Genomic DNA, 19,516 nt, shown 5'->3' on the forward strand with positions numbered 1-19,516 from the left:
GAGCAGATTCTGGTGGGGGGGTTTTCTAGATGCAGCAGCAGGCCCATTTGAAAGTCCCTTTGGCCCCTCAGACTGCTGATCTTGATTTAACCCCTAATGTCCCCTACTTTACTCATGCAGCGATTAAACTGGTGCACTGCAAAGATATGTTTGTGCGGGGTCTGGCACATTTTTCTGGGGATTATAGTATATTGAGAGTTCACTACAAGTCAAACTGAAAAGTTAATGACCACATAAGAAACCACAAGAGATCTGTTTTACATGTAACTGCATGAGCTGTAGTGTATTTTCCCTCTTGAAAGAGACAGTGTTAGTGCAGATGAAAGGAGGAAAAAACAACACCCTATTATCCAAGAAATGACACAAAGGGCAGGACCGAGGCAGACAGGACCGAGGCAGACAGGACCGAGGCAGACAGGACCGAGGCAGACAGGACCGAGGCAGGCAGGACCGAGGCAGACAGGACCAAGGCAGACAGGACCGAGGCAGACAGGACCGAGGCAGGCAGGACCGAGGCAAAGAGGACCGAGGCAGACAGGACCGAGGCAGACAGGACCGAGGCAGGCAGGACCGAGGCAGGCAGGACCGAGGCAAAGAGGACCGAGGCAGACAGGACCGACGCAGGCAGGACCGAGGCAGGCAGGACCAAGGCAGACAGGACCGAGGCAGGCAGGACCGAGGCAAAGAGGACCGAGGCAGACAGGACCGACGCAGGCAGGACCAAGGCAGACAGGACCGAGGCAGACAGGACCGAGGCAGGCAGGACCGAGGCAAAGAGGACCGAGGCAGACAGGACCGACGCAGGCAGGACCGAGGCAGACAGGACCGAGGCAAAGAGGACCGAGGCAGAAAATATACAGTACATCCTTTTATTATCGCAAATATGCAAGAAAAATCAAATGGACACACTGTAAGTGAACACATGCCCTTTAATACCAGTCTAATTATTAAAACATTTTAAATAATATACATTTTGCACCTTAAGTATACCCTTTTGAAATGTTTTCAATCCATATGTACACAACATAATGCTTGCAAATTGGAAATTATTTTCATTATTTTTGTTTCGTAGTGAGTGAGAGGACTTAGGGGTCTCTTTTTTAATAAGACGGTCGAGGGCTCAGTAAAAGAGTCCTGATAACAATTTAATATACAAACAACTGTACAACTGCCCTCCGGTCTCTGGACTTCACACCACACAGAGAAGTGGTATGACATCTTGTTAATTATGGTCTACCAACTTACTGACCACAAATTACTAAAAGAAAATGGTACACTCTCAGAAAAAAAGAGTGCCATGTGGCACCATGTGTCCCTGTAGGGGAACCATCTGAAAAAAGGTTCCAGATAGAACCATTTAAGATCAGATAGAGCTATTTCTGGTTCCAAATAGCACCCTTTAACAGGTTCTATTTGGAATCCAGGTTCTATTCGGAACCCAAAACAGTTATATCTGGAGCCAACTTTCAGGGGGTTCTCCTACAGGGACAAATGGTGCTGCACAGCAGTCTTTTTTTCTGAGTGTATGTGTGAAAACATACAATATGTTAGAGGAAATGGCCCAGTAATGTATGAGGTATCTGTGAGAACCTGCCACCTGTAAGAGGTATTGTTGAGTTGCTTTACTCGTGTGTCAACAAGGAAGTGAACTGATGAAGGTGAGCTAAATGCTGCCACATACTGTAACTATTCAGAACCATTGAGAACTGAGCCGGTTACCTTCAGATGTTATAGTTGAATCTAGAGATACCAGAGGACATAAAGTAGGGAGGGAATGTTTGTTTGGTCTGGTGCGGTGTGGTGCAGTCCAGTGAGCCATGGGGGTAACGTTAGGAGGGTGCTCTGTACAGAAGGGAATGTGATGACGCAGTGGGGGGCACAACCCTTGTCTCTACTGGCATTGCTGAGGAGCTGGGAATGCATGGGAGCCCGAGGGACCCGCTGGGCTCTGAAGCCCCACATCCCTCAGCAACATGAAAGGCCTGGTTGGCCATTCCCTTTGAGGCGACTGGATGCAAGGGCCCAGGCCAGTAGCAGGTCAGAACAAAGAGGAGCCTGATTGGGAGGGAGGCCCCCCAGGAGGTCTGTGCTGCCTTCTGGACTTCTTGGAGCTAAACTAACTAACTAACCCTGGCCATCTTTAAGAACTGAAGACGGAAGAAGTCCTGCGGCTTGTTTAATCAGTGGACATCCACAGAGAGGACACTGAACACTAGGACCAAGTGGAGAGTTGGTTTGTGTCTAATTGAAGTACCATCCCATTTGAATTTTTTTAAATTAATTTTTGTAATGTTTAGTGAAACACCCACCATAGGAGGTTTCAAAACAAACTCATTAACAAGCCGGTGCTGAACCAAGATCAGAATGGGCCTCTTTTTGATCAATTATTTTGGAATGGAAGAAACACAGTTACACAGACAGTATGACAACTTTATACTCTTTCTTTCTTGTTTCTCTCTTTGATCCACAAATGTAGAGAATCAAGCCATGGAATCACAGCAGGATAGAGTAAGTGCCTCCCACTCTTTTTCTCTGTAAACAATGCTCTGATGCTCAGCTTACAGTTCATTTTAGGTTATGCTGCTGCAGACACGTGAATTGAAATAATCCTGCCTTAGAAATTAAATGAGAGACAGTCAGCAAGACAAACATCAGGGGCTTCCATGATTGAAGTATTGAATTGAATTGTTGAAGTATTGAAGTATTCTTTCAATTGTCAGACTATTTGTACTGTGTTTGTTTGTATAAAATAGTTTTGAATAATCATAGTGATTTCTGTGTAAAATAAACAATTATGAAAATATGAACTTTGTACAATCATCAAATAAGCAACTTAGCTTTATCACCAAAGTTTGCTATTACTTACATTGGGCTCTCTCAACATAGTCATATGTGCTAATTACTATAAACACAATGAGATAATGTGTGGGTTGATTTGGCGCGGGTCATCAGGACGTATACTAACAACTTTTTGGGGGATTGCGGAAGTTTTGTAGATGATGTGTTATAAGTGCAAACAAAGTTATCAAGCATTTAGAGTACATCTCATCACGATCATGGAGATACACTGATCTACCTCAGTTCACATGTTCCTTTTCAAGTTAGGAACATTCTGGCATTCCACAACCAGCAAAACATTCAGAGCCTTCATATACAATTTCATTCCATTTTCTCATTTCACATTGCAGATCATTTTACCTTTTTACTTTTAACTTTGTAATAAATATATGTACTCTCACATTGTTAATCTTATTTGATTTAAGATATGTTTGACAGCTAATTGCGACAAAGCCATTGCACTTTTTATGCATGCTACAAATGTTTCCTCTGAACGATGTAGAAATAGCCAGGTTCCCTTGCAGCCCCATTTAAACAATGAGACCTTCTCCAGCTCTGAATGCATTACCAGCCAGACTGCTGCTTTAGCCACGTAGCCTCCAGACATAATAGTGTTTCTATAGCCACTGCCAAGTCTCTCTCTCTGTCTGTCTCTCTCTCTGTCTGTCTCTCTCTCTCTCTCTGTCTGTCTGTCTCTCTGTCTCTCTCTCTATCTATCTCTCTGTCTGTCTGTCTGTCTCTCTCTCTCTGTGTCTCTCTCTCTCTCTCTGTCTCTCTCTCTCTCTCTGTCTGTCTGTCTGTCTGTCTGTCTGTCTGTCTGTCTGTCTGTCTGTCTGTCTGCCTGCCTGTCTGTCTGTCTCTCTCTGTCTGTCTGTCTGTCTGTCTGTCTGTCTGTCTGTCTGTCTCTCTCTCTCTGTCTCTCTCTCTGTCTGTCTGTCTCTCTCTCTGTCTCTCTCTCTCTGTCTCGTCTCTCTCTCTCTCTCTGTCTCGTCTCTCTCTCTCTCTCTCTCTCTCTCTGTCTCTCTCTCTCTCTGCCTCTCTCTCTCTGCCTCTCTCTCTCTGCCTCTCTCATTCTCTCAAGCTTTCAAACCTAATGACTTTGAATACAACGTTCATACATCCTTCATATAGGAGGGAAAAAAACATAAAACAATCCTATTAATAATTGTTTACACCATGTTGTGATAAAACAGCAAAAAAACTGAGAAAAAAGTTGTACTTTATAAACAACAATGAAAATAAGAAAGACAATCAATCGGACCTCCCTTGGCTGCGAGGCCTGGTTGCTGGCTGTAAGAGCAATGTGGGCTGAATGGCTGTCACTTCCTCCTCTTCCTCTCATCCAGCCCTGTCCCTTGTCAGGCCAGGCCTCCCTAAATAGCACCTGTCTTGTCCCCACTCAGCTGCACTGGACGGCACACACAACACATGGGCCTCACACAGACACGTACGGGACTGGACGACACACCGCCATGCGCTGCACTGAGGGCAAGGGGGCCGTGCTCCTCACTGATTGCAGGACACCTCTTCACAAGGGGTCAGAGAGCCTTTCAACTGGAGGAAAAAGAGATTGGTCAGGGTGCTTAAATGGTTCAAGAGATGGAGCTGCTGTTTCAGTGTTTCTGTTCATCATCATAGTCCTATATTTCTTTGGGTGTTATTAGTAAACAAAATCAAATCCTTTTGTTTTCTTTCTCTCCTTTTTTTGTGTTTATACTACATTCCCCTTAGAGCACTGAGTTCCTCAGAGCTGGCAACGTTATCAGGCGTCTGCTAATACTTAGGTGTTTCTTGCTGGGTTGGTTTTTGTGGTGTGAGGTGGGGGGATATTAGGGTTTGGGTTTGTTCTGTCCAGTAGGGGGGTGAGGAGCCCCTCGTGGCTAGTCCCTCTCCTCTCCTAAAGTCTCTCTAGTCCAGGGGCTCCTGTTTTATCCTGATGGGGGTGTTCATGGACATACTCCGCCGGTCCTCACGGCACAGCACGTACTCGCTGAACTGGGAGGAGTCCACCCCGCCGCCGCAGGACGCTGCCACACTGAAACCTTTCTGGAACAGACGCTCTAGAACCTGCAGGGACAGAGCAACAACAGAGGTTTAATCAATCAAATCTATTCATAAAGCCCTTTGTACATTAGCAGCCACAAAATGCTTTGCAGTAACTCGACCTAGACCCGAAAGAACAAGTAGAGAACAAGCACAGTGGCCAGGAGAAACTCCCAAAGGGTTAACACAGACTTATCAATAATAATGACCGTGTCCACCCACCACCTCCTCATCAATCGAAGCACATTTACTGGTGATGAGTCACGTATACAGTAGCACATGTCACTAACCCAATCACATAGATGGATATGTGCCGGAGGGGCGGTCGGACGTCACACTGTCTCTAATATTCATGGTGGTGGGTGGTGTTGAAGGATCTGCTGATGATGATATGAGGGTATGAGCTCAAAGGGATGGAGGGGGTTGGGGGTGTATCAGAGAGAGTTAGCTAGGTGTGTTTGGAGGGAGATGGCTTGAGTTCAGTATATGGAGAGATAACTAGGGCTCCTAATTGGAGTAATGAGCAGTAGGGGTTGAGGAGTGAGGCTGAGGCCTGTAAGATACTGTAAGCTGTGAGGGGCTGTGAGGGGCTGTGAGAGGCTGTGAGGAGCTGTGAGGGGCTGTGAGGAGCTGTGAGAGGCTGTGAGAGGCTGTGAGGAGATGTGAGGGGCTGTGAGAGGCTGTGAGGGGCTGTTAGGGGCTGTGAGGAGCTGTGAGGAGATGTGAGGAGCTGTGAGGGGCTGTGAGGAGATGTGAGGAGCTGTGAGGAGATGTGAGGGGCTGTGAGGAGCTGTGAGGGGCTGTTCGTGGCTGTGAGGAGCTGTGAGGGGCTGTTAGGAGCTGTTAGGGGCTGTTAGGGGCTGTTAGGGGCTGTGAGGAGCTGTGAGGGGTTGTTAGGGGCTGTTAGGGGCTGTTAGGAGCTGTTAGGGGCTGTGAGGAGCTGTTAGGGGCTGTGATGAGCTGTTAGGGGCTGTTAGGGGCTCTGAGGAGCTGTTAGGGGCTGTGAGGAGCTGTGAGGGGCTGTTAGGGGCTGTGAGGAGCTGTTAGGGGCTGTGAGGGGCTGTTAGGGGCTGTGAGGAGCTGTGAGGAGCTGTTAGGGGCTGTGAGGAGCTGTTAGAGGCTGTGAGGAGCTGTTAGGGCTGTGATGAGCTGTGAGGGGCTGTGAGGAGCTGTTAGGGGCTGTGAGGAGCTGTTAGGGGCTGTGAGGAGCTGTTAGTGGCTGTGAGGAGCTGTTAGGGCTGTGAGGGGCTGTGAGGAGCTGTGAGGAGCTGTTAGGGGCTGTGAGGGGCTGTGAGGAGCTGTGAGGAGCTGTGAGGAGTTATGAGGGGATGTGAGGCGCTGTGAGGGGCTGTTAGTGGCTGTGAGGAGCTGTGAGGGGCTGTGCGGAGCTGTGAGGGGTTGTTAGGGGCTGTGAGGGGTTGTTATGGGCTGGCTGTGAGGAGCTGTGAGGGGTTGTTAGGGGCTGTGAGGAGCTGTTAGGGGCTGTGAGGAGCTATGAGGAGCTGTTAGGGGCTGTGAGGAGCTGTGAGGGGTTGTTAGGGGCTGTGAGGGGTTGTTAGGGGCTGTGAGGAGCTGTGAGGGGCTGTGAGGAGCTGTGAGGGGTTGTTAGGGGCTGTGAGGAGCTGTTAGGGGCTGTGAGGAGCTGTTAGGGGCTGTGAGGGGCTGTGAGGAGCTGTGAGGAGCTGTTAGGGGCTGTGAGGAGCTGTGAGGAGCTGTGAGGAGCTGTTAGGGGCTGTGAGGAGCTGTTAGGGGCTGTGAGGGGCTGTGAGGAGCTGTGAGGAGCTGTTAGGGGCTGTGAGGAGCTGTGAGGAGCTGTTAGGGGCTGTGAGGGGCTGTGAGGAGCTGTGAGGAGCTGTTAGGGGCTGTGAGGGGCTGTGAGGAGCTGTGATGGGCTGTTAGGGGCTGTGAGGAGCTGTGAGGGGCTGTGAGGAGCTGTGAGGAGCTGTGAGGTGCTGTGAGGAGCTGTGAGGAGCTGTGAGGAGCTGTTAGGGGCTGTGAGGAGCTGTGAGGAGCTGTGAGGGGCTGTGAGGAGCTGTGAGGAGCTGTTAGGGGCTGTGAGGAGCTGTGAGGGGCTGTGAGGGGCTGTGAGGAGCTGTTAGGGGTTATTAGGGGCTGTGAGGGGCTGTGAGGAGCTGTGAGGAGCTGTTAGGGGCTGTGAGGAGATGTGAGAAGTTATGACGGGATGTGAGGCGCTGTGAGGGGCTGTTCGTGGCTGTGAGGAGCTGTGAGGGGCTGTTAGGAACTGTTAGGGGCTGTTAGGGGCTGTTAGGGGCTGTGAGGAGCTGTGAGGGGTTGTTAGGGGCTGTTAGGGGCTGTTAGGAGCTGTTAGGGGCTGTGAGGAGCTGTTAGGGGCTGTGAGGAGCTGTTAGGGGCTGTTAGGGGCTCTGAGGAGCTGTTAGGGGCTGTGAGGAGCTGTGAGGGGCTGTTAGGGGCTGTGAGGAGCTGTTAGGGGCTGTGAGGGGCTGTTAGGGGCTGTGAGGAGCTGTGAAGAGCTGTTAGGGGCTGTGAGGAGCTGTTAGAGGCTGAGGAGCTGTTAGGGCTTTGATGAGCTGTGAGGGGCTGTGAGGAGCTGTGAGGAGCTGTGAGGGGTTGTTAGGGGCTGTGAGGGGTTGTTAGGGGCTGTGAGGAGCTGTGAGGGGCTGTGAGGAGCTGTGAGGGGTTGTTAGGGGCTGTGAGGGGCTGTGAGGAGCTGTGAGGAGCTGTTAGGGGCTGTGAGGGGCTGTGAGGAGCTGTGAGGAGCTTTTAGGGGCTGTGAGGAGCTGTGAGGAGCTGTGAGGAGCTGTTAGGGGCTGTGAGGGGCTGTGAGGAGCTGTGAGGAGCTGTTAGGGGCTGTGAGGGCCTGTGGGGAGCTGTGATGGGCTGTTAGGGGCTGTGAGGAGCTGTGAGGGGCTGTGAGGAGCTGTGAGGAGCTGTGAGGGGCTGTGAGGAGCTGTGAGGAGCTGTTAGGGGCTGTGAGGGGCTGTGAGGAGCTGTGAGGAGCTGTTAGGGGCTGTGAGGGGCTGTGAGGAGCTGTGAGGAGCTTTTAGGGGCTGTGAGGGGCTGTGAGGAGCTGTGAGGAGCTGTTAGGGGCTGTGAGGGGCTGTGAGGAGCTGTGAGGAGCTGTTAGGGGCTGTGAGGAGCTGTGAGGGGCTGTGAGGAGCTGTGAGGAGCTGTTAGGGGCTGTGAGGGGCTGTGAGGAGCTGTGAGGAGCTGTTAGGGGCTGTGAGGAGCTGTGAGGGGCTGTGAGGAGCTGTGAGGAGCTGTTAGGGGCTGTGAGGAGCTGTGAGGGGCTGTGAGGGGCTGTGAGGAGCTGTTAGGGGTTATGAGGGGCTGTGAGGGGCTGTGAGGAGCTGTGAGGAGCTGTTAGGGGCTGTGAGGAGATGTGAGGAGCTGTGAGGAGATGTGAGGGGCTGTGAGGAGCTGTGAGGGGCTGTGAGGAGCTGTGAGAAGTTATGACGGGATGTGAGGCGCTGCGAGGGGCTGTTCGTGGCTGTGAGGAGCTGTGAGGGGCTGTTAGGAACTGTTAGGGGCTGTTAGGGGCTGTTAGGGGCTGTGAGGAGCTGTGAGGGGTTGTTAGGGCCTGTTAGGGACTGTTAGGGGCTGTGAGGAGCTGTTAGGGGCTGTTAGGGGCTCTGAGGAGCTGTTAGGGGCTGTTAGGGGCTGTTAGGGGCTCTGAGGAGCTGTTAGGGGCTGTGAGGAGCTGTGAGGGGCTGTTAGGGGCTGTGAGGAGCTGTTAGGGGCTGTGAGGGGCTGTTAGGGGCTGTGAGGAGCTGTGAGGAGCTGTTAGGGGCTGTGAGGAGCTCTTAGAGGCTGTGAGGAGCTGTTAGGGCTGTGATGAGCTGTGAGGGGCTGTGAGGAGCTGTTAGGGGCTGTGAGGAGCTGTTAGGGGCTGTGAGGAGCTGTGAGGGGCTGTTAGGGGCTGTGAAGAGCTGTTAGGGGCTGTGAGGGGCTGTTAGGGGCTGTGAGGAGCTGTGAAGAGCTGTTAGGGGCTGTGAGGAGCTGTTAGAGGCTGAGGAGCTGTTAGGGCTTTGATGAGCTGTGAGGGGCTGTGAGGAGCTGTGAGGAGCTGTGAGGGGTTGTTAGGGGCTGTGAGGGGTTGTTAGGGGCTGTGAGGAGCTGTGAGGGGCTGTGAGGAGCTGTGAGGGGTTGTTAGGGGCTGTGAGGGGCTGTGAGGAGCTGTGAGGAGCTGTTAGGGGCTGTGAGGGGCTGTGAGGAGCTGTGAGGAGCTTTTAGGGGCTGTGAGGAGCTGTGAGGAGCTGTGAGGAGCTGTTAGGGGCTGTGAGGGGCTGTGAGGAGCTGTGAGGAGCTGTTAGGGGCTGTGAGGGCCTGTGGGGAGCTGTGATGGGCTGTTAGGGGCTGTGAGGAGCTGTGAGGGGCTGTGAGGAGCTGTGAGGAGCTGTGAGGGGCTGTGAGGAGCTGTGAGGAGCTGTTAGGGGCTGTGAGGGGCTGTGAGGAGCTGTGAGGAGCTGTTAGGGGCTGTGCGGGGCTGTGAGGGGCTGTGAGGAGCTGTGAGGAGCTGTTAGGGGCTGTGAGGGGCTGTGAGGAGCTGTGAGGAGCTGTTAGGGGCTGTGAGGGGCTGTGAGGAGCTGTGAGGAGCTGTTAGGGGCTGTGAGGAGCTGTGAGGGGCTGTGAGGAGCTGTGAGGAGCTGTTAGGGGCTGTGAGGGGCTGTGAGGAGCTGTGAGGAGCTGTTAGGGGCTGTGAGGAGCTGTGAGGGGCTGTGAGGAGCTGTGAGGAGCTGTTAGGGGCTGTGAGGAGCTGTGAGGGGCTGTGAGGGGCTGTGAGGAGCTGTTAGGGGTTATGAGGGGCTGTGAGGGGCTGTGAGGAGCTGTGAGGAGCTGTTAGGGGCTGTGAGGAGATGTGAGGAGCTGTGAGGAGATGTGAGGGGCTGTGAGGAGCTGTGAGGGGCTGTGAGGAGCTGTGAGAAGTTATGACGGGATGTGAGGCGCTGCGAGGGGCTGTTCGTGGCTGTGAGGAGCTGTGAGGGGCTGTTAGGAACTGTTAGGGGCTGTTAGGGGCTGTTAGGGGCTGTGAGGAGCTGTGAGGGGTTGTTAGGGGCTGTTAGGGGCTGTTAGGGGCTGTGAGGAGCTGTTAGGGGCTGTTAGGGGCTCTGAGGAGCTGTTAGGGGCTGTTAGGGGCTGTTAGGGGCTCTGAGGAGCTGTTAGGGGCTGTGAGGAGCTGTGAGGGGCTGTTAGGGGCTGTGAGGAGCTGTTAGGGGCTGTGAGGAGCTGTGAGGAGCTGTTAGGGGCTGTGAGGAGCTCTTAGAGGCTGTGAGGAGCTGTTAGGGCTGTGATGAGCTGTGAGGGGCTGTGAGGAGCTGTTAGGGGCTGTGTGGAGCTGTTAGGGCTGTGAGGAGCTGTGAGGAGCTGTTAGGGACTGTGAGGAGCTGTGAGGGGCTGTGAGGAGCTGTGAGGAGCTGTGATGAGTTATGAGTGGATGTGAGGCGCTGTGAGGGGCTGTTAGTGGCTGTGAGGAGCTGTGAGGGGCTGTGCGGAGCTGTGAGGGGTTGTTAGGGGCTGTGAGGGGTTGTTATGGGCTGGCTGTGAGGAGCTGTGAGGGGTTGTTAGGGGCTGTGATGGGTTGTTATGGGCTGGCTGTGAGGAGCTGTGAGGAGCTGTTAGGGGCTGTGAGGAGCTGTGAGGAGCTGTTATGGGCTGTGAAGAGCTGTGAGGAGCTGTGAGGGCTTGTTAGGGGCTGTGAGGGGTTGTTAGGGGCTGTGAGGAGCTGTGAGGAGCTGTGAGGAGTTATGAGGGGATGTGAGGCGCTGTGAGGGGCTGTTAGTGGCTGTGAGGAGCTGTGAGGGGCTGTGAGGAGCTGTGAGGGGTTGTTAGGGGCTGTGAGGGGTTGTTATGGGCTGGCTGTGAGGAGCTGTGAGGGGTTGTTAGGGGCAGTGAGGAGCTGTGAGGAGCTGTTAGGGGCTGTGAGGAGCTGTGAGGAGCTGTGAGGGGTTGTTAGGGGCTGTGAGGGGTTGTTAGGGGCTGTGAGGAGCTGTGAGGGGCTGTGAGGGGCTGTGAGGAGCTGTGAGGGGTTGTTAGGGGCTGTGAGGGGCTGTGAGGAGCTCTGAGGAGCTGTTAGGGGCTGTGAGGGGCTGTGAGGAGCTGTTAGGGGCTGTGAGGAGCTGTGAGGAGCTGTGAGGAGCTGTTAGGGGCTGTGAGGGGCTGTGAGGAGCTGTGAGGAGCTGTTAGTGGCTGTGAGGGGCTGTGAGGAGCTGTGATGGGCTGTTAGGGGCTGTGAGGAGCTGTGAGGGGCTGTGAGGAGCAGTGAGGAGCTGTGAGGGGCTGTGAGGAGCTGTGAGGAGCAGTGAGGAGCTGTTAGGGGCTGTGAGGAGCTGTGAGGGGCTGTGAGGGGCTGTGAGGAGCTGTTAGGGGTTATGAGGGGCTGTGAGGGGCTGTGAGGAACTGTGAGGAGCTGTTAGGGGCTGTGAGGAGATGTGAGGAGCTGTGAGGAGATGTGAGGGGCTGTGAGGAGCTGTGAGGGGCTATGAGGAGCTGTGAGAAGTTATGACGGGATGTGAGGCGCTGCGAGGGGCTGTTCGTGGCTGTGAGGAGCTGTGAGGGGCTGTTAGGAACTGTTAGGGGCTGTTAGGGGCTGTTAGGGGCTGTGAGGAGCTGTGAGGGGTTGTTAGGGGCTGTTAGGGGCTGTTAGGGGCTGTGAGGAGCTGTTAGGGGCTGTTAGGGTCTCTGAGGAGCTGTTAGGGGCTGTGAGGGGCTCTGAGGAGCTGTTAGGGGCTGTGAGGAGCTGTGAGGGGCTGTTAGGGGCTGTGAGGAGCTGTTAGGGGCTATGAGGGGCTGTTAGTGGCTGTGAGGAGCTGTGAGGAGCTGTTAGGGGCTGTGAGGAGCTGTTAGAGGCTGTGAGGAGCTGTTAGGGCTGTGATGAGCTGTGAGGGGCTGTGAGGAGCTGTTAGGGGCTGTGAGGAGCTGTTAGGGGCTGTGAGGAGCTGGTAGGGCTGTGAGGAGCTGTGAGGAGCTGTTAGGGGCTGTGAGGAGCTGTGAGGGGCTGTGAGGAGCTGTGAGGAGTTATGAGGGGATGTGAGGCGCTGTGAGGGGCTGTTAGTGGCTGTGAGGAGCTGTGAGGGGCTGTGCGGAGCTGTGAGGGGTTGTTAGGGGCTGTGAGGGGTTGTTATGGGCTGGCTGTGAGGAGCTGTGAGGGGTTGTTAGGGGCTGTGAGGAGCTGTTAGGGGCTGTGAGGAGCTGTGAGGAGCTGTTATGGGCTGTGAAGAGCTGTGAGGAGCTGTGAGGGCTTGTTAGGGGCTGTGAGGGGTTGTTAGGGGCTGTGAGGAGCTGTGAGGAGCTGTGAGGAGTTATGAGGGGATGTGAGGCGCTGTGAGGGGCTGTTAGTGGCTGTGAGGAGCTGTGAGGGGCTGTGAGGAGCTGTGAGGGGTTGTTAGGGGCTGTGAGGGGTTGTTATGGGCTGGCTGTGAGGAGCTGTGAGGGGTTGTTAGGGGCAGTGAGGAGCTGTGAGGAGCTGATAGGGGCTGTGAGGAGCTGTGAGGAGCTGTGAGGGGTTGTTAGGGGCTGTGAGGGGTTGTTAGGGGCTGTGAGGAGCTGTGAGGAGCTGTGAGGAGTTATGAGGGGATGTGAGGGGCTGTGAGGGGTTGTTAGGGGCTGTGAGGAGCTGTGAGGGGCTGTGAGGGGCTGTGAGGAGCTGTGAGGGGTTGTTAGGGGCTGTGAGGGGCTGTGGGGAGCTCTGAGGAGCTGTTAGGGGCTGTGAGGGGCTGTGAGGAGCTGTTAGGGGCTGTGAGGAGCTGTGAGGAGCTGTGAGGAGCTGTTAGGGGCTGTGAGGGGCTGTGAGGAGCTGTTAGTGGCTGTGAGGGGCTGTGAGGAGCTGTGATGGGCTGTTAGGGGCTGTGAGGAGCTGTGAGGGGCTGTGAGGAGCTGTGAGGAGCTGTGAGGGGCTGTGAGGAGCTGTGAGGAGCTGTTAGGGGCTGTGAGGGGCTGTGAGGAGCTGTGAGGAGCTGTTAGGGGCTGTGAGGGGCTGTGAGGGGCTGTGAGGAGCTGTGAGGAGCTGTTAGGGGCTGTGAGGAGCTGTGAGGGGCTGTGAGGAGCTGTGAGGAGCTGTTAGGGGCTGTGAGGAGCTGTGAGGGGCTGTGAGGAGCTGTGAGGAGCTGTTAGGGGTTGTGAGGGGCTGTGAGGGGCTGTGAGGAGCTGTGAGGAGCTGTTAGGGGCTGTGAGGAGATGTGAGCAGCTGTGAGGAGATGTGAGGGGCTGTGAGGAGCTGTGAGGGGCTGTTAGGGGCAGTGAGGAGCTGTGCGGAGCTGTTAGGGGCTGTGAGGAGCTGTGAGGAGCTGTGAGGGGTTGTTAGGGGCTGTGAGGGGTTGTTAGGGGCTGTGAGGAGCTGTGAGGAGCTGTGAGGAGTTATGAGGGGATGTGAGGGGCTGTTAGGGGCTGTGAGGAGCTGTGAGGAGCTGTGAGGGGTTGTTAGGGGCTGTGAGGGGTTGTTAGGGGCTGTGAGGAGCTGTGAGGGGCTGTGAGGGGCTGTGAGGAGCTGTGAGGGGTTGTTAGGGGCTGTGAGGGGCTGTGGGGAGCTCTGAGGAGCTGTTAGGGGCTGTGAGGGGCTGTGAGGAGCTGTTAGGGGCTGTGAGGAGCTGTGAGGAGCTGTGAGGAGCTGTTAGGGGCTGTGAGGGGCTGTGAGGAGCTGTGAGGAGCTGTTAGTGGCTGTGAGGGGCTGTGAGGAGCTGTGATGGGCTGTTAGGGGCTGTGAGGAGATGTGAGGAGCTGTTAGGGGCTGTGAGGGGCTGTGAGGAGCTGTGAGGAGCTGTTAGGGGCTGTGAGGGGCTGTGAGGGGCTGTGAGGAGCTGTGAGGAGCTGTTAGGGGCTGTGAGGAGCTGTGAGGGGCTGTGAGGAGCTGTGAGGAGCTGTTAGGGGCTGTGAGGAGCTGTGAGGGGCTGTGAGGAGCTGTGAGGAGCTGTTAGGGGTTGTGAGGGGCTGTGAGGGGCTGTGAGGAGCTGTGAGGAGCTGTTAGGTGCTGTGAGGAGATGTGAGCAGCTGTGAGGAGATGTGAGGGGCTGTGAGGAGCTGTGAGGGGCTGTGAGGAGCTGTGAGAAGTTATGATGGGATGTGAGGCGCTGTGAGGGGCTGTTCGTGGCTGTGAGGAGCTGTGAGGGGCTGTTAGGAGCTGTTAGGGGCTATTAGGGGCTGTGAGGAGCTGTGAGGGGTTGTTAGGGGCTGTTAGGGGCTGTTAGGGGCTGTGAGGAGCTGTTAGGGGCTGTAAGGAGCTGTTAGGGGCTGTGAGGAGCTGTGAGGAGCTGTGAGGGGTTGTTAGGGGCTGTGAGGGGTTGTTATGGGCTGGCTGTGAGGAGCTGTTAGGGGCTGTGAGGGGCTGTGAGGGGCTGTGAGGAGCTGTGAGGAGCTGTTAGGGGCTGTGAGGAGCTGTGAGGGGCTGTGAGGAGCTGTGAGGAGCTGTTAGGGGCTGTGAGGAGCTGTGAGGGGCTGTGAGGAGTTGTGAGGAGCTGTTAGGGGTTGTGAGGGGCTGTGAGGGGCTGTGAGGAGCTGTGAGGAGCTGTTAGAGGCTGTGAGGAGATGTGAGGAGCTGTGTGGAGATGTGAGGGGCTGTGAGGAGCTGTGAGGGGCTGTTAGGGGCTGTGAGGAGCTGTGAGGGGCTGTGAGGAGCTGTGAGGAGCTGTTAGGGGTTGTGAGGGGCTGTGAGGGGCTGTGAGGAGCTGTGAGGAGCTGTTAGGTGCTGTGAGGAGATGTGAGCAGCTGTGAGGAGATGTGAGGGGCTGTGAGGAGCTGTGAGGGGCTGTGAGGAGCTGTGAGAAGTTATGATGGGATGTGAGGCGCTGTGAGGGGCTGTTCGTGGCTGTGAGGAGCTGTGAGGGGCTGTTAGGAGCTGTTAGGGGCTATTAGGGGCTGTGAGGAGCTGTGAGGGGTTGTTAGGGGCTGTTAGGGGCTGTTAGGGGCTGTGAGGAGCTGTTAGGGGCTGTAAGGAGCTGTTAGGGGCTGTGAGGAGCTGTGAGGAGCTGTGAGGGGTTGTTAGGGGCTGTGAGGGGTTGTTATGGGCTGGCTGTGAGGAGCTGTTAGGGGCTGTGAGGGGCTGTGAGGGGCTGTGAGGAGCTGTGAGGAGCTGTTAGGGGCTGTGAGGAGCTGTGAGGGGCTGTGAGGAGCTGTGAGGAGCTGTTAGGGGCTGTGAGGAGCTGTGAGGGGCTGTGAGGAGTTGTGAGGAGCTGTTAGGGGTTGTGAGGGGCTGTGAGGGGCTGTGAGGAGCTGTGAGGAGCTGTTAGAGGCTGTGAGGAGATGTGAGGAGCTGTGTGGAGATGTGAGGGGCTGTGAGGAGCTGTGAGGGGCTGTGAGGAGCTGTGAGAAGTTATGACGGGATGTGAGGCGCTGTGAGGGGCTGTTCGTGGCTGTGAGGGGATGTTAGGAGCTGTTAGGGGCTGTTAGGGGCTGTGAGGAGCTGTGAGGGGTTGATAGGGGCTGTTAGGGGCTGTGAGGAGCTGTTAGGGGCTGTGAGGAGCTGTTAGGGGCTGTGAGGAGCTGTGAGGAGCTGTGAGGGGTTGTTAGGGGCTGTGATGGGTTGTTATGAGCTGGCTGTGAGGAGCTGTGAGGAGCTGTTAGGGGCTGTGAGGAGCTGTGAGGAGCTGTTAGGGGCTGTGAGGAGCTGTGAGGAGCTGTGAGGGGTTGTTAGGGGCTGTGAGGGGTTGTTAGGGGCTGTGCGAAGCTGTGAGAGGCTGTGAGGAGCTGTGAGGGGTTGTTAGGGGATGTTCGGGGCTGTGAGGAGCTGTGAGGAGCTGTGAGGAGCTGTGAGGAGCTGTTAGGGACTGTGAGGAGCTGTGAGGAGCTGTGAGGAGCTGTGAGGGGCTGTGAGGAGCTGTGAGGAGCTGTTAGGGGCTGTGAGGGGCTGTGAGGAGCTGTGAGGAGCTGTGAGGGGCTCTGAGGAGCTGTGAGGAGCTGTTAGGGGCTGTGAGGGGCTGTGAGGAGCTGTGGTGGGCTGTTAGGGGCTGTGAGGAGCTGTGAGGGGCTGTTAGGGGCTGTGAGGAGCTGTGAGGGGTTGTTAGGGGCTGTGATGGGTTGTTATGGGCTGGCTGTGAGGAGCTGTGAGGAGCTGTTAGGGGCTGTGAGGAGCTGTGAGGAGCTGTTACGGGCTGTGAGGAGCTGTGAGGGGTTGTTAGGGGCTGTGAGGGGTTGTTAGGGGCTGTGCGAAGCTGTGAGGGGCTGTGAGGAGCTGTGAGGGCTTGTTAGGGGATGTGAGGGGCTGTGAGGCGCTGTGAGGAGCTGTTAGGGGCTGTGAGGGGCTGTGAGGAGCTGTGAGGAGCTGTTAGGGACTGTGAGGAGCTGTGAGGAGCTGTGAGGAGCTGTGAGGGGCTCTGAGGAGCTGTGAGGAGCTGTTAGGGGCTGTGAGGGGCTGTGAGGAGCTGTGATGGGCTGTTAGGGGCTGTGAGGAGCTGTGAGGGGCTGTTAGGGGCTGTGAGGAGCTGTGAGGGGCTGTGAGGAGCTGTGAGGGGCTGTGAGGAGCTGTGAGGAGCTATGAGGAGCTGTTAGGGGCTGTGAGGGGCTGTGAGGAGCTGTGAGGAGCTGTTAGGGGCTGTGAGGGGCTGTGAGGAGCTGTGAGGAGCTGTGAGGAGCTGTTAGGGGCTGTGAGGGGCTGTGAGGAGCTGTTAGGGGCTGTTAGGGGCTGTGAGGAGCTGTTAGGGGCTGTGAGGAGCTGTGAGGGGTTGTTAGGGGCTGTGAGGAGCTGTTAGAGGCTGTGAGGAGCTGTTAGGGCTGTGAGGAGCTGTGAGGGGCTGTGAGGAGCTGTTAGGGACTGTGAGGAGCTATTAGGGCTGTGAGGAGCTGTTAGGGCTGTGAGGAGCTGTGAGGAGCTGTTAGGGGCTGTGAGGAGCTGTGAGGGGCTGTTAGGGGCTGTGAGGAGCTGTGAGGGGCTGTGAGGAGCTGTGAGGAGCTGTTAGGGGCTGTGAGAAGCTGTGAGGAGCTGTTAGGGGCTGTGAGGGGTTGTTAGGAGCTGTGAGGGGCTGTGAGGAGCTGTGAGGAGCTGTTAGGGGCTGTGAGGGGTTTTTAGGGGCTGTGAGGAGCTGTGAGGGGTTGTTAGGGGCTGTGAGAAGCTGTGAGGAGATGTTAGGGGTTGTGAGGAGCTGTTAGGGGCTGTGAGGGGTTGTCAGGGGTTGTTAGGGGCTGTGAGGAGCTGTTAGGGGCTGTGAGGGGTTGTCAGGGGTTGTTAGGGGCTGTGATGAGCTGTGAGGAGCTGTGAGGGGTTGTTGGGGACTGTGAGGAGCTGTGAGGGGTTGTTAGGGGCTGTGATGGGTTGTTATGGGCTGGCTGTGAGGAGCTGTGAGGAGCTGTTAGGGGCTGTGATGGGCTGTGAGGAGCTGTTAGGGGCTGTGAGGAGCTGTGAGGAGCTGTGAGGGGTTGTTAGGGGCTGTGCGGGGTTGTTAGGGGCTGTGCGAAGCTGTGAGGGGCTGTGAGGAGCTGTGAGGGGTTGTTAGGGGATGTGAGGGGCTGTGAGGAGCTGTGAGGAGCTGTTAGGGGCTGTGAGGGGCTGTGAGGAGCTGTGAGGAGCTGTTAGGGACTGTGAGGAGCTGTGAGGAGCTGTGAGGGGCTCTGAGGAGCTGTGAGGAGCTGTTAGGGGCTGTGAGGGGCTGTGAGGAGCTGTGATGGGCTGTTAGGGGCTGTGAGGAGCTGTGAGGGGCTCTGAGGAGCTGTGAGGAGCTGTTAGGGGCTGTGAGGGACTGTGAGGAGCTGTGAGGAGCTGTGAGGGGCTGTGAGGAGCTGTGAGGAGCTGTTAGGGGCTGTGAGGGGCTGTGAGGAGCTGTGAGGAGCTGTTAGGGGCTGTGAGGGGCTGTGAGGAGCTGTTAGGGGCTGTTAGGGGCTGTGAGGAGCTGTGAGGAGCTGTTAGGGGCTGTGAGGGGCTGTGAGGAGCTGTGAGGAGCTGTTAGGGACTGTGAGGAGCTGTGAGGAGCTGTGAGGAGCTGTGAGGGGCTCTGAGGAGCTGTGAGGAGCTGTTAGGGGCTGTGAGGGGCTGTGAGGAGTTGTGATGGGCTGTTAGGGGCTGTGAGGAGCTGTGAGGGGCTGTTAGGGGCTGTGATGGGTTGTTATGGGCTGGCTGTGAGGAGCTGTGAGGAGCTGTTAGGGGCTGTGAGGAGCTGTGAGGAGCTGTTAGGGGCTGTGAGGAGCTGTGAGGAGCTGTGAGGGGTTGTTAGGGGCTGTGAGGGGTTGTTAGGTGCTGTGCGAAGCTGTGAGGGGCTGTGAGGAGCTGTGAGGGGTTGTTAGGAGCTGTGAGGAGCTGTGAGGAGATGTGAGGGGCTGTGAGGAGCTGTGAGGGGCTGTGAGGAGCTGTGAGAAGTTATGATGGGATGTGAGGCGCTGTGAGGGGCTGTTCGTGGCTGTGAGGAGCTGTGAGGGGCTGTGAGGAGCTGTTAGGGGCTATTAGGGGCTGTGAGGAGCTGTGAGGGGTTGTTAGGGGCTGTTAGGGGCTGTTAGGGGCTGTGAGGAGCTGTTAGGGGCTGTAAGGAGCTGTTAGGGGCTGTGAGGAGCTGTGAGGAGCTGTGAGGGGTTGTTAGGGGCTGTGAGGGGTTGTTATGGGCTGGCTGTGAGGAGCTGTTAGGGGCTGTGAGGGGCTGTGAGGGGCTGTGAGGAGCTGTGAGGAGCTGTTAGGGGCTGTGAGGAGCTGTGAGGGGCTGTGAGGAGCTGTGAGGAGCTGTTAGGGGCTGTGAGGAGCTGTGAGGGGCTGTGAGGAGTTGTGAGGAGCTGTTAGGGGTTGTGAGGGGCTGTGAGGGGCTGTGAGGAGCTGTGAGGAGCTGTTAGAGGCTGTGAGGAGATGTGAGGAGCTGTGTGGAGATGTGAGGGGCTGTGAGGAGCTGTGAGGGGCTGTGAGGAGCTGTGAGAAGTTATGACGGGATGTGAGGCGCTGTGAGGGGCTGTTCGTGGCTGTGAGGGGCTGTTAGGAGCTGTTAGGGGCTGTTAGGGGCTGTGAGGAGCTGTGAGGGGTTGATAGGGGCTGTTAGGGGCTGTGAGGAGCTGTTAGGGGCTGTGAGGAGCTGTTAGGGGCTGTGAGGAGCTGTGAGGAGCTGTGAGGGGTTGTTAGGGGCTGTGATGGGTTGTTATGGGCTGGCTGTGAGGAGCTGTGAGGAGCTGTTAGGGGCTGTGCGGAGCTGTGAGGAGCTGTTAGGGGCTGTGAGGAGCTGTGAGGAGCTGTGAGGGGTTGTTAGGGGCTGTGAGGGGTTGTTAGGGGCTGTGCGAAGCTGTGAGAGGCTGTGAGGAGCTGTGAGGGGTTGTTAGGGGATGTGCGGGGCTGTGAGGAGCTGTGAGGAGCTGTGAGGAGCTGTGAGGAGCTGTTAGGGACTGTGAGGAGCTGTGAGGAGCTGTGAGGAGCTGTGAGGGGCTGTGAGGAGCTGTGAGGAGCTGTTAGGGGCTGTGAGGGGCTGTGAGGAGCTGTGAGGAGCTGTGAGGGGCTCTGAGGAGCTGTGAGGAGCTGTTAGGGGCTGTGAGGGGCTGTGAGGAGCTGTGGTGGGCTGTTAGGGGCTGTGAGGAGCTGTGAGGGGCTGTTAGGGGCTGTGAGGAGCTGTGAGGGGTTGTTAGGGGCTGTGATGGGTTGTTATGGGCTGGCTGTGAGGAGCTGTGAGGAGCTGTTAGGGGCTGTGAGGAGCTGTGAGGAGCTGTTACGGGCTGTGAGGAGCTGTGAGGAGCTGTGAGGGGTTGTTAGGGGCTGTGAGGGGTTGTTAGGGGC

At 56.3% G+C, this 19,516-nt stretch overlaps 1 protein-coding gene across 5 annotated transcripts in view; it reads right to left on the reverse strand.

Moving 5' to 3' along the window:
- Positions 1-911: 911 nt before the first annotated feature.
- Positions 912-19,516, reverse strand: part of LOC129834676 (BTB/POZ domain-containing protein kctd15) — a 57,038-nt gene continuing 38,433 nt past the window's right edge. For all 5 annotated transcript variants that reach the window (XM_055899886.1, XM_055899885.1, XM_055899883.1 and 2 more), the window contains one exon: positions 912-4,905. In XM_055899886.1, the coding sequence (XP_055755861.1) occupies positions 4,747-4,905 (159 nt within the window). In that variant the 3' untranslated portion in view covers positions 912-4,746. The remainder of the gene's footprint in view (positions 4,906-19,516) is intronic.

The sequence above is a fragment of the Salvelinus fontinalis genome, chromosome 35, assembly GCF_029448725.1.
Source record: "Salvelinus fontinalis isolate EN_2023a chromosome 35, ASM2944872v1, whole genome shotgun sequence".
In the NCBI taxonomy this organism is placed as follows: Eukaryota; Metazoa; Chordata; class Actinopteri; order Salmoniformes; family Salmonidae; genus Salvelinus; species Salvelinus fontinalis.